Source organism: Cololabis saira, chromosome 14 (genome assembly GCF_033807715.1).
Source record: "Cololabis saira isolate AMF1-May2022 chromosome 14, fColSai1.1, whole genome shotgun sequence".
NCBI lineage: Eukaryota > Metazoa > Chordata > Actinopteri > Beloniformes > Belonidae > Cololabis > Cololabis saira.
The window spans coordinates 18,232,693-18,246,795 of record NC_084600.1 but is presented as its reverse complement, the minus strand read 5'-3'; the positions used below and the strand labels follow the sequence as shown (position 1 = coordinate 18,246,795).

Here is a 14,103-nt window from a genome sequence, read left to right as displayed (position 1 = left end):
TGATGGAAGGGGTTCCAGACCCACTTCATGAGAGAGAATTATTGTTAGGTGAATGGGTATACCTGGCCAGGCCACACTGTTTGTGTTGTTGATCTAAAAAAGGGTTTTAACACAAATTTAATAGTAAAGAGAAAATGTGAGTTTTTGAAAACATAAATTCTGACTCTTTTGTCATGTAAATTTACAACTTTAACCTTACAATTTCCGAGTTTTCATTCTCCAGTTTGTGAGTTTATAAGGTTGTGAGTTGTTTTTTTTCCAGGTAATTGTGCCTCTCTTGCTCGCTGCATAATAGTCTATTTTTCTTCAAATGGCCAAAACATGTTGTGCCGGATCAGCTAGCCTCTCACCTTGAATTTGAAACTAACATTCACAAATGTAAACTGTTTCCTTGTTAAAGTGTAAGAAAATTACACTGGATCATCTCAAAAGGTTTGAACCTCTCCACCGCACTGTAGTTTTTAAAAAAATAACCCCAAAACAGAGGAATTACAGCCAAACACTGATCATTGGCAACTTCACACAGTTTGAAGCCATTCTCTGATTTCCTCTTCTACCCACTATTCTTGCCTTAGCCTTGATTTTACCAGGAAGAAAAGAAAAGGAAACCAAAGCAGCCTCTGACAATAGATATATGAATCAGTGTTTCAGCCCACACACGCACTCTCTCACCTGAAGTGGACAAAAGCACCGTCAGTCCCCCGTCTTGCTCTGCCTCTGCTGTCTGATTTAATATGATTGCTGATAACAGATAAAGATCCTCTGAGTGACATCAGTGAGCGAACTACACATGTGGTTAGATTAAGAGGCTCAATATTTAATCAGACAGCAAAATATCATCAGATCTAATTTCAGTCAAGTGCCGAGACATCTGAACCACACAGATGTCACTCAACTGGGTCGGTCAGTCTGCTGGAACGCAACCTCTCCTGGAGAATTCCTCAATTATTTCCTAATTGTCTTTTATTAGTTTGTTTGCATTGAATGCTAATTTGTGTTCCTCCGACATCCTCCTCTCTCACTCTACCTGCTGTCTTGTCAGAGGACTTAGGGCCACCTGTATTAAAAAAAAAAAAACCCAAAGCGACTCCTAAATGTTGTTAGAATGGGCTGTGGGCGCGTGGGCGGGAGCTGTGATCTGATTGGCTCGGGGCCCCTGGAAGCCTGAGTGGCAGCTCCTAATGGGAGCTCCGGAGAGGTAAGCCAACAGCTGTGTGTTTGCTGCTAATGAGAGATGGGGGAGGAGTAAAGCATCACACACTGGAAACACTCTGATAAAACTCTTGCAGGGGAATGGCTGGGGAAGATAGGAGATCAAGTTTTTTTTTCTCGAGAGTGCACTGCTTCAGCTTTCCTTTGTGACAGACCTCGGGTTTGACTCATTGCTCCTGGCCCATTGCTTTATGCTTAAGCGGTTATGATCACTGGCGTCAGTGTTTATGGGAAGAAAGGGAGAGAGTCACTGTAGCATGGGATGGATTTCACTCCCTGCTGAGCCATGCTGATTTATAGCCTTGAGCAAAAGTATTGTTTTCCCCCCATTTCTTCTTCTTCTTCCTCTTCTTCTCTTTTTTTCCAGTACACTGCTTCACTTTTAACAGACCATGTCAGATATGACTCGTGTATTCTAATGTACTCAAAACACAATGCCATTTTTCATTCATCACAGCCTTCAGAGTCTTCAAATGTGAGATGACAGCATTGTAATGCGCATTAGTAATATTCAATTCCTGAATTCCTCATCTTGATATTGCTCGCCTCCCCTATTATAACAGCCTGAGGGTGGCGCCAAATGAATAAATAGTGGCCAAACGCCTCCCATTTTAGGCCACTCATTTTGCTACATGTAATGCATATCAACAAGTAAACTGTCAGTGCGAGGCTACCTGTTACATCAAATGCCGACAGGCTGCAAGGTCTATTTTCATCAACAGAAATTCTAATCGCTTTACAGTAAAAAGGAGAAGAAAAAAAAAGGAGAGAACAACGCGCTTTGGTTGCATGACGCGCTCATTTAATAAGGTGCACCTCCCTTTGTTTGAGATGACCCAGTTTGATGAGATATTCTTAAACAGTAGGAATCACACAATTTTCCGGTATGGCAGCCGTGGCATAATGTGATGTTGAGTGTGAAGTTGCTGTGTGCTGCGGTGGATGGGAGCCCCACCTCCTCCCACGCTCCGATGAGTGGAGAGAGACAGAGAGACGGGGAGAGGGGGAGCAACTAACCTACCCACAGTATCTCACCACTTGCTCTCTGGAAATACTTCAGATGGGCTTTCTCATTTAGGACCGCTTAAAGCTGAGGCGTTTTTCAGACATGGCATCTGCGTTGCCGCCGTTTGCGCATCCTGCGCGTCTCGGGAGCGCGCTCTGAGAAGGGAAGCGTTATTGGACAAACTTGCACCGACGGGATGCGATACGGCGAGTGCATATCTTGGCAGGGATCAGTTATCAAGGTTTGAAAATGGCACACAGCGGGGCATCCCTATGGAGCGACACTCTCCATTCCGCAGCTCTGTTTTAAACCCCCAAACTGCTCGTATAACTTCCCCTCCGACTGGAGAGAGAGCCGCGTCTGGACGCTTATTCCGACAGAGACGACCGTGAATTGGATGAAGAAAGTTCCCACCGCTGCTGGTGGATTGTGTGGATGCTGAAGTGAAGCTGGTGGCAGCACTGTGACGGAGGTTTGAGGGTTGGACACCTGCCTCTGGGAGCACTGGTGAACACTGGTGAACGCACTGGTGAACGACCTGGTGAACGACCTGCCAAAGCGCTCGCAACAACAAGTCTCCGGCTCAGGTACTCACTATTTCCCCACAATTAATCAGCAAAGTTTTTATTCATCTTTTCCTCTTTTTCATGTCATCATTGTGTGGTATTTCAGCATACCAAAAAAAGACTGAAGTTTCTTTTTGAAATGATGTCACATCATCACGGTTGCGCTTGTGTATTCACTCAAACTGCGCGTAAATATAAGAGCTTTTAGACAACAAGTTGTCGGCGGCTTGACTTCAGCCTCCAGTAAAAAAAAAGCGAGCAGCTGCTGGGTGTTACAGGTTGATAGGATGCTGGCTGGAGAGGCAGCCGTCCAGATATGTCAACCACAATAAGGATCCTCCTGCGTGATTGATTAGACGACGCATTTCAATTAAGGCGCATCCGCGGAGGCTGGAGTCGCAGCCTCCGTGAGTGATGGTATGAAGTCATTAAGTGCGCGTATCAGCGCACTTCAGCGACACAACACGAGCGCAGCAGCGCTTCAATCTCTGCACCGGCCGACCGCGCTAATTGCATTTTATAAGTCTATCATTATGGCTCTGTGAAGCAGAAAATGTGATCCAAAAGCATCACGCAGCAACCTCACTCGCCATTTACTTAATTCTCGCCGCAAACACCGCAGTTATCGCCATCATTACAGCATCTTTATGTGGTGCTCTGTTTCCTGTTTCTGCCCTGATATTGCTCCGGTTTTTAGTTTTCTTTGCTGGAAAGATGAAGGTGATGAGGGGTTGGGTCTGGGCTCCACTGGCCACCACGCACATTTTTAGTGATGTCAGTCCAAGTTCCCACACTTCTTACTGCAGACGAGGCTGCAAGACTGTCAAAACAGGGCACACCAAAACAGGCCCGTAACCCACTTTTATCCATCTACCCAGAGAGCTCTAAGGCACCTGCTAAAACTCATCCAAACTCTGAGCTGTGTGTAAGTACAGCCAGCAATGGCCCATCTCTGTGTACAGTCCTCCATCTATGTAGCCTGGTAATTACTGAATGCAGCTTCTTTGATCTCAGTGTGGTTAATGGGATTTTTTCCCAAGCTTTTTTTTCTGATTGCAGTGGCCCTCCATCAGTGTTTTTGTGTTGCTCAGCCTACATATAGCTAAATGAAACGGCTATGCCCTGAGCAAATGTTCCTAAACCAAAGGCCATTGCTTTCTCATTACCACTGGCCGAGGTTTGCAGTCAGTTGAAGTGTGCAACCTAACATTTTGCAGTAAATTGTACTGGTAGATCAGCTGTGTAAGGAGACCCGTGGCTGTGATACTACCCATCATAAATCATGCTGGTGGGAGGGTAATGGACTTTACCTGTTATACTAGCTAAAGGCGCAGAGTCAGCCTATATATCAAATCGCATCAGCTGAGAAAATCATTAAATCAACCGTTATCTCTCCACGCTAGCTAAGCAGCGACGAGCACACCCTACCAGAATTCATGAAGTTGATTTGTAGCAGGTAGCAGGTGAAAATGCTGGTTCTGCAGGGGTCTGCTGGTGCTGAAGGATCTGCCCTGCAGTCCCTGCAACACAAGCAATTAGTTGAAAAAGAATATTTTCATTAATGACCGTTCCTTCTTCCAGTTCCAGTTCTTCCTGACACAACCCCACTCTAACCCCCTCCATAGTTTAGTGATCTTACAGTGGTGCCTCAGTTAATTCATCGCTTCAGTCATTTCTGCTGGACCTGTGGAGCGGCCAACTTAAAGAGCAAATGTCACCCATTTAGAGACTGAGTTGGCTCAGACTGTGGATAGTCTGTCTCTATGGCAACCAGAACAGGCTCATATGCTGTGCAACACAATTACATTGTTCGTTTTTAACTACCTGCATGCCTTAAGAATGATGACATAACACATTAAGTCAGGTATCTCCTCTTTTTTGTGCTTTTTTTAAAATATCTTTTTAAAAAGAACCAGTGAATTAAGTTTTCAAATTTTAGGTTTGCAGTATTAGTAAATGTGTCACTTTAAAGAAACAGGATGAAGAAAACAATCATGATAGTTTTATTGAATTTAGTCATAAAACCTGATCGAATACATGACAGACTTTACTTTCCACAAGTTTACTGTTAAATTACTCAGTTGGCTATTGTCATATATATATATATATATATATATATATATATATATATATATATATATATATATATATATATTATATTACATATTTGACTATAGTCAGGTATAAATACATTGTGTCGATATATAATTTGCATATTCTGCATAGAAGTTCTCTTTAATGAAGTCAGGCATTCATATTTTCTCTGTTATTCATTAAGATAAGTAATAACCAGATAAGATGATAAGATAGCGTCTGCTGGTTCCAACTGTAAATATGAACTGAATTTCATTGATATGCAACACTTCATTCCAGCATTCCCCCCCTCCCTTTTTTTCTCTCCTTTTTAAACCTTGGGTTAAACAAGTGGGGCAGTGTTGGAGAATGGTCTTGAAGTCAGAGTGAATGAATACGACCCTCCACAGAGGATGAGATGTTTCTGTATTGCCCTCCAGCTACTGTAAGAGCGGGTCTGGCAAGTAAGAAAGAAAGGCGCCGTTTTTTTTCCGTGTTCATTGTTATGTACTGCTGCCTCATTAGAGCACAGAAGTGTCTCCTTGGGAACGACTGCACAGTTTGAGCAAGGCTGCGATGTTGATTGCAGACCCACAGAAGTTGAACTGTGGTGTATGGACAGTGGGGTCAGCTGGGTGGTGCTCTGTGTGAGGGTGCCATGTGGGACCAGCATCGTTTTATCCAGTGCTGGCTGTTGTGTCTTTTTCAGAGAAGCTATAGTTATTGTGTGGGATAATATACGGTCTTTAAAAATGGCATTGAAACAAAATTGATAGATTTGTGATTTGCGGAAGAGATCAGAAGGAAGAGGAAAGGAGGCACATTGTTAGGGGACATCAGCCTTTTAATGCATCAGTTGTTAAAATTCAAGTGTCCTGTTTTTTCTTTGAACATTTTTGCACATTTTGTCTTTCCTGCAAGCTTAGTCCACTTTCCTATGATTACTACAAAACAGTGATTTTCTAAAGCTGTTTAACTCGCCTCTTCTTATTGAGAATCATTGTGGATTAAAGCGGGCAAGTGTTTTTAGAACTCATGTAGTTGAATCTGTTCTATCACTTATACTTGTTTTTTTTTTTTAAACAATTTTGTCTCTTTTATATCAGCAGTGCTGGTTGGAAACATGTCCATAGGCAGCTTCCACACTGAAGCTTAGTGAGACTGGAACTTAACCGACAACAGATTCCATAAAACAAGATGGAAATGACTGCACTATTGTGGTGTTTTGCACTCCTGTAGCCCCGACACAGTAGGTTTTTACCGGGAAGTTGTTCTTGGCATTCTGTTACGAAATCGGACGTTAAACATGTTCTCCTTGGATTCATTTTTATTTTAAAACTTTGAAAAGTCTGCAGGACCGAAAGCAGCAGTTTGAGTCTGTATTTAAGGTTCCACTTCTATACCTTGGGGCAGTATGTTCAATTTTTCTTTCCACTGTGTTGGAACCATCCTGGCCATGGCCGTGGATACTTTGATTGAATTTGAGAGGTTATTTCTTCAGAATATTTGTTGCGTTGTGTTATGTGCAATGAGATACCATTAAGGTTGTTTATCAGTTCGAAGCAAATCATAGTATGAGTAAATGTCATTCAGAACTTTAATAGCTCTCCATCTACAGAACTTGTAAAATGGTAAGAGCTGCCCAGGTGTTACTAGGGTCAAAGTTGTCCTGTGGCTACCAGGAAAACTGATTTTATGTATTTATTTATTTATATTCATAAGTCATTCCATCTATTGCCACTCTATTTATGTGTTTAGGTGTTGAGAGGTTGAGTTTTGATAAATATATAAAAGAAATAGCTCTCCCAGTCCCTCACCTCTTGAATATTTGAGTGTTGCATTGCCTGCATCTGTCCCACTGGTTGGCATTTTCATAATGGAATTCACTCCTTAGACCAGCAACAACCTTCAATATGGAAATGACTAAGAAACCCATTTGATTTTAGAGCAGCTGACCAAAACTCTAACAAGGCGAATACATTTGCACTCAGTGGAATAACTAACCTCTTGTTCCTCCATTTGATTTTGCGCTGATTCGTGATCTTCCCATATCAGCTCAGAGTCTTAAGGGTCTTCCACACCATCTGGGATGGCAGATGATAACCAAGTTTTTCAGAGGAAAAAAAAAAAGCGCTGAGATACAGGGAATGTCACCCTTAGTTGTGTTCAGCAGTTCTGTTTAAACATTTTACAGCTCAGGTAGTGAGCTTTCGTGAGACTTGCAGCACTGTTCCAAGCCTCACACAATCCAGCAGAGAAGAATCTCAGCACAAATTCCCCTTCGCCACCACTTTGGAGCACTTTGAGGTGGGGAAAATACATTTCATGCTTCAAGCTCTTGCTATAATATTTGAAGCTGCAAAATGGGAGATAAAAACCACAATATTCAGCTGATAAGAAATTGCCACTGAGTGATGGCAAAAAGGCATCACTCAGTGATAAAATGAATGTTAACGTCAGTGTAAACAAAAGGAGGAAAAAGTAACACAGATTCAGTGGGCTGCCAGGCGCTGTGCCATCTGGAAGACAGGCATGAGGCCAACTGGAAGACATTAAGTCATGAGTGTCATCAACCATAACAATCATGTCACTATCAAAGCGTGCCTATTCATTATAGAAGGGGCTGTAATGGAGGGGGGACAGTCCCAGCTTAACTAAACATTATGAAAACAATTAAAGGTTTTTTTTGTTTTTTTGAAAACATATTTATGTAAAGATAACTTGAGAATGAAAAAGATAAAAAAAAAACCCTACAATATACATGTTAAGTTGGTTAAAAATAATGTGAAAAAAACTGTCCTACACTGTAGATCATAATAAGGATATGATAAATGATTAAAAGAAAAAAAACCATAAAGTGCTTTTAGAATGAAATTTGATTATATATATATATACATCTATTTTTGACGTGACTTGTATGCAAGCACACATGTTTAATATAAGTGCCAAGGAGAACATTTTGCACCGTATGTGGTGTGGCGAGTACATTTCTTTACGTCTTGCACACATGAAGGCACACAGCACACTCACCGTTCACGTCACATTGACTCGACGTTCCACCCGCAAACATGAAAGGGTACGAGTCAATAACAGAGCAATTAGTGCGTCAATATCCTGCACTTCCACTTTTAATGTATTCAAAAGGAATTTGATTTATCCCTGGATTTTTGTGTCTGTGTTTGGCTGCAAAAAGCTTGCTTTATTAATCTCAAACACTGTGATGGGAGAGGATACACACTCTACTTATTCTGCTCAGAATGACAATATTTACTTGTATTTATGATATATATATATATATATATATATATATATATATATATATATATATATATTATAAATATTTATTATTTCCTCCCACATCACCAATAAATCCCAGCCAGCAAGGGTGCTTTGAGTCTTGTTTATACACTAATCCCTACATTTTGGGTGAATATTAGACCGAGCACCTCTGTTTTTTCTACTTTTCTTTTAAATTTAACGTAATGCAGTGCTTCATTTTCTGACAAAAAAAACAGTTTTTACCAATATTCTTTTACAAGTTATGCAAAAAAAAAAGAAAAATCAAGTAGAAGAAAAGTAAGGATAATTGGATTAGCACGCTATTTTTAAAGGTTGGGTAAGGGATTTCTGCATGACTTCATTTCTGTTGATATTTGAAACAGAACATTAACAAAAACACAGTTAGCTCCTCCCTCCCACTCCCACTCAGTAAGGACCCCCCCCCCACCCCCACCCCAGTTCACGTGCATTCACATAAACCCTCCCCCTGTCAGTGTTTGACTGGAGCAATGTTTGTTATGGTTTGTGGGGCAGGGCTTCCCCAACTCTGCTCGTTACTAGTTCTCAGTGAATGAAGATGGTTTTGCTTTTAATAAATACATTTATTTTTACATTTATTTGTTATGACATTGTGCCCACAAGATTGGCAGCTAGCTGATGATAAGGAGATATTCACTGAATATGACAAAACATTTTTTCTGTAAGAAATCCCAAAGAGTTGCTTATCTTGCCTTTCAGGCAATGGCTAAGAAAAAGTATTGAATATGTATTGATCTAGTCTGGCTAATCCCTGGGCTATGGGAGCCAGTATTTATTAGTAAATTCAAAACAGTGCATCAGTAACACAAACCCAATAACCTCAACACACTGCAGCAGTGGAAGCTTCAAAATGAACACCACATCATTACAGCAGTCAGTTCGTTCCATGATGCAGCAAACATGAAAAAGTTTGAAAACATTTCCATCATTACGTTTCCACATACTGTACACTGGACCGAAAAGACTTACCGATAGCATTCAATACACACACACACACACACACACACACACACACACACACACACACACACACACACACACACACACACACACACACACACACACACACACACACACACACACACACACACACACACACACACACACACACACACACACGCACACACACACGCACACACATGCGCGCAGGAAATAATTATTGTCTGAAATCATTGTAGCGTAAAAAAAAAAAAATACAGGATTTCTTTAGCAAGAGGGAATACAGATCAAAGACGACACTCAAATAATGGATCGTAATTGCAGAGTTAAAAGGTTTAAAATCAAACAAAATGATTATAGTGTTTGAGTTAGCCAGTAGCAATGAAACGTGGATGGGGAAAAACAAGGCTCCATTGTGTGCTGCTGAAAGCTGCCAATGATAAATGGCAAAGTTGCATGAATTTTGATTAAAAAAAACAACCCCTCAGTAACCCCAAATAAATGCCCTTCAAGCCCTCTTCTGTAAACAAAAACTTTAAACCACTGATCTCTATATATGGACAGTATTTTGGCTAGTTAGTGAAGATTTATTCTTCTGGATAAGTTTGGTACCATAGGTTATCTTAGATGTGCATTGCTTCCCCACTCAATGTCTAATAGTGTAATTCGGAAATAATGAGTTTCATAGGTTGTGGGATTTCGTATTACATTTTTATTTGATTACTCAGTTGAAACAATCCACCATGGCCCTCTAGTTTGTTTTATGAGTGAGCTCACAAGATATAATTTCATGTTCCAACATTAATTTCTACATAAAATCTGGAAAGCAGAGATGTTTGTTGAAACTCTTGGTGCTGCAAGCATCGCTGGAATTTGAGTATTATTGCTTTTTTCCCCCCTCCTTTAGTATGTCCTTTTTTGTGCTGGCTCTAGCCCTGTCGGGTCTGCTCAACTTATTGATAGAAACAAATCATTTTACAGTTGCAATATAATGATATTTTTCCCCTCTCTCCTTGCTGTAAATGTTGACTCTGGTCCTTTAGAGCTGCTGATGTGGGCTCTATGATTTCATTCTGAAATAAAATATATGTAATTATTGTCTGTTGAAACTCTCAGCTACCATGAGGAAGCAGATATTTTTAAAGAGTTATTTCTTAAAGAAATTATGTTAAGACTTTTCTGTCATTTTTTCTGTCATTTTACAGGCAAATCTTCTGATGACCCAATGGAACAAAACTTACGAGTTGTAGTGTTTTGGGTCGTGGTGCTGCACTGTGGCTCTGCTGAAGGCAGTATCCTCTACCGAGTCCAGGAGGAGCAGCCCCCCAACACTCTCATTGGTAGCCTGGCAGCAGACCAAGGCCTGCCAGATTCAGGTCACCTCTACAAGTTAGAGGTAGGTGCCCCTTATCTTCGTGTCGATGGAAAGACGGGAGACATTTTCACCACAGAGATTCCGATAGACAGAGAGACCTTGAAGGACTGTCGGTCCCTCGCTAAGGGGAAGCCATGCTACCTGGAATTTGAAGTATCGGTGACAGATCTGATACAAAACCAGAGCCCACGACTCATTGAAGGACGCATCGAAGTACAGGACATCAATGACAACACCCCGCAATTTCCCTCTTCTGTGCTCACCATCTCGGTGCCTGAGAACACAATCATGGGGGCATTATTCTCTATACCTCTTGCCACAGACAGGGACTCAGACAGAAATGGGGTGGCTGACTATGCGCTGACTGCGGGGCTAGATGCAGCAACCCTATTTGGTTTACAAGTGGCTGATGACAGGGGAGGGAAGCTCCCACAGCTCATTGTCCTTGGAAACCTAGATCGTGAGTCAAAGGATTCTTATGAACTCACCATCAAGGCGGTGGATGGAGGGAACCCTCAGCGCTACAGCAGTGCTTTGCTTCGAGTGTTAGTGACTGATGCCAATGACAACCCTCCCAAATTTGAAAAGTCTTCATATGAGGCAGAAGTTTCAGAAAATAGTCCAGTAGGGCATTCTGTGTTGCAGGTAAGACACACATATCAATTCACACATATTAAATATTTAACAACAGCTTTACATCTCTGAGTGTTAAAAATTAATCTAAAATATTTCGTTTTTTGGGAAACTAAGGCCAGACTTGTCAAATCACTTTCTTTCTGAAACAATTGAATGAAGTTTCAAATCAATTCAAGCATTCATCTTAAGTCATACTACAAGTATTATGGCTTTGGCTCATTATGCTTTCATAGGTAATTAAGCTGCTTATTGCGTCTTGTTGTGTAAGAGTAACACAATGTCATGGTGTAGGTGTAAGATGCACCGTGTAGGATTTTCTCAAAATACTGCTATGAAATCTTCAGACTGCCATAAAAGAAATAGCAGACCTAATATTTTACCATATGCCTTCCTGTGTTTTCTTGTTAATCCAGAAAGTGAAAAACACAGCAGTGACATAACCATTAAAATCAGAGGAAAAGCAATAAAAGAAATGTTCCAACATAAAGTGTGAATGCTTTGCTTTCAAGTGATCCCACTTTCCTTGATCTGTTTATTCAGTCATTTAATGACCAATAATTAGTGGAGAAAAATCACACACTGGCTTCCTTTAGATCTAACCCCAATTTGTTGCATGTTATTCATCCTTTTAACCACAGACTGTTTTTGATTCTAGGTCAAAGCAAATGACTCTGACATGGGCCCTAATGGAGAAATTGAATACACTCTTCACCAAGCGGTAGACCCAGTGCCGAAACTCTTACGAATTGATCGGTCCACTGGCATTATTTATGTCAAAGGGCCTCTAGACAGGGAGGAAATAAGCAGCTTGTCCTTCTACGTGGTGGCAAGGGATAAGGGTCCTCAACCTAAAAGCTCTAAGACGTTTGTAACCATTGAGGTGACTGATCAGAATGACAACGCTCCAGCTGTGGAGATTCGTGGGATTGGTCTTGTTACTCACAGTGAAGGAGTGGCTAATATTTCAGAGGACATGCCAGTGGGGACAGCTGTTGCTTTGGTGCAGGTGTCTGACAAAGACGAAGGAGAGAATGCCGTGGTCACCTGTGTTGTGGCAGGAGATGTCCCCTTTCAGCTTCGCCCTGCCAGTGACTCCACCAGTGACAACAAGAGGAAATATTTCTTACAAACCACCACTCCTCTAGACTATGAAAGAGTCAGGGATTATAGAGTAGAGATCGTAGCTGTGGATTCTGGAAACCCAGCCCTCTCTAGCACAAACTCTTTAAAGGTGCAGGTGACTGATGTGAATGATAATTCACCAATATTTTCCCCAACATTATTTGAGGTTGATTTTGCTGAGGAAAACCAACCAGGAGAGAAGGTTTTGGATGTTACTGCTTCCGATGCTGACAGTGGCACTAATGCCGAGCTCCTGTATAATATTTTGGCAGACTCATCTATCAAAGGTTTGTTTGAGATTGACCCAAACACAGGTGAAGTAAAAGCACGGAGCCCCCTTGATCGTGAACATAAGGAACGGTATGAGTTTCGGGTCACTGCAGCGGACAAAGGCTCACCTGTTCATAAGGGAACAGCAACTGTTGTAGTAAAAGTCCTTGACTGCAATGACAATGACCCCAAGTTCATGCTAAGTGGCTACAGCTTTTCTGTTCTGGAAAACATGCCTCCACTAAGTCCAGTTGGTATGGTGACCGTCCTGGATATGGACAAAGGTGATAATGCTCATGTTCACCTGTCTGTAGAACCTGATGGAGGGAAGTTCGTCATTCAAAATGGAACAGGGACTATCCTCTCAAGCATCTCATTTGATAGAGAGAAAGAAAGCAGTTACACATTCCGTCTCAAAGCTGTAGATGGGGGAGAACCACCCAGATCTTCATATGTGGGCGTAACCATCAACGTGCTGGATGAAAATGACAATGATCCCGTCATTACTAAACCCTCCAACTCCTCCTTCAGGGGCTTGTCACCTGTAGCTTCCCCAGATAGCCATGTTGAAATAGTGGAGGCTGAAGACCTGGACAGTGGGCCTAATGCAGAGTTGGTCTTCAGTATTGCTGGAGGAAACCCTTACCAGTTATTTCGCATCTCCCCCACCAGTGGAGAGATCACTCTGGCAAAAGAGATGACCCGCAAACATGGTGGTCTACATCGTCTGGTGGTTCGAGTGAGTGACAGGGGGAAACCCTCACGCCATGCCACTGCCCTAGTTCACATATATGTCAATGAGACCATTTCAAATGTCAGCTTAGTGGAAGGTTTAGTTGGACACAGTCTTTACACTCCACTTGACAGAGATATTGCTGGTGATCCTGAAAGTGGTTTTGCGGCACAGCGCAGTAACATTCTATTTGGAAGCCTTGCTGGCGTGGCAGGGGTCGTAATGTTGATCTTGGTGGTGGTGTTTATTCGACACCGTATCCAAAGAGAAACAAAAAGTGGCTATCAAGCTGGCAAAAAAGAAACAAAGGACTTATATGCACCCAAGCAGGCACCAAAGAATGCCAAAAGCAAACGAGGAAGAAAAGGTAAACCCCAGAAGTCCCCAAAACCACTCGGGGAGGAGGAAGAGGTCAGCCTTCAAAAAAGTCTGAAGTTTAACCTTGATGGAGTCAATGATAGCCCCAGGATACATCTGCCCTTAACATATTCACCAGGAAGCCCTGATATAGGTAGGCATTACCGCTCCAACTCCCCTTTACCCTCCATCCAGCTGCAAGCCCAGTCACCTTCTGCATCTCAGAAGCACCAGGCTGTCCAGGACCTTCCTGCCACTAACACTTTTGTTGGAACCGGAGGAGATGACAACTCTACCGGCTCAGACCAGTACTCTGATTACAGCTACAAGACCAGCCAGCCAAAGTACAACAACAAACAGGTAAAGTCAGCCTACCAAAATGTCTTAATTGTTTGTTAGAGGATTGAATAATTGATGGTGACAATACTTTTGTTTTGGTGTAGGATTATTGTGGTTGGGTTTTGATGTGGTTGTTCTTTTGTCATACATGGTTCTT

The 14,103-nt window shown here is 41.9% G+C and overlaps 1 protein-coding gene across 1 annotated transcript in view; it reads left to right on the top strand.

Annotated features, from left to right (window-relative positions):
- Positions 1-2,247: 2,247 nt before the first annotated feature.
- Positions 2,248-14,103, top strand: part of pcdh1a (protocadherin 1a) — a 101,490-nt gene continuing 89,634 nt past the window's right edge. The window contains exons 1-3 of the mRNA XM_061740024.1: positions 2,248-2,805; positions 10,320-11,134; positions 11,781-13,967. Of these exons, the coding sequence (XP_061596008.1) occupies positions 10,340-11,134; positions 11,781-13,967 (2,982 nt within the window). The 5' untranslated portion in view covers positions 2,248-2,805; positions 10,320-10,339. The remainder of the gene's footprint in view (positions 2,806-10,319; positions 11,135-11,780; positions 13,968-14,103) is intronic.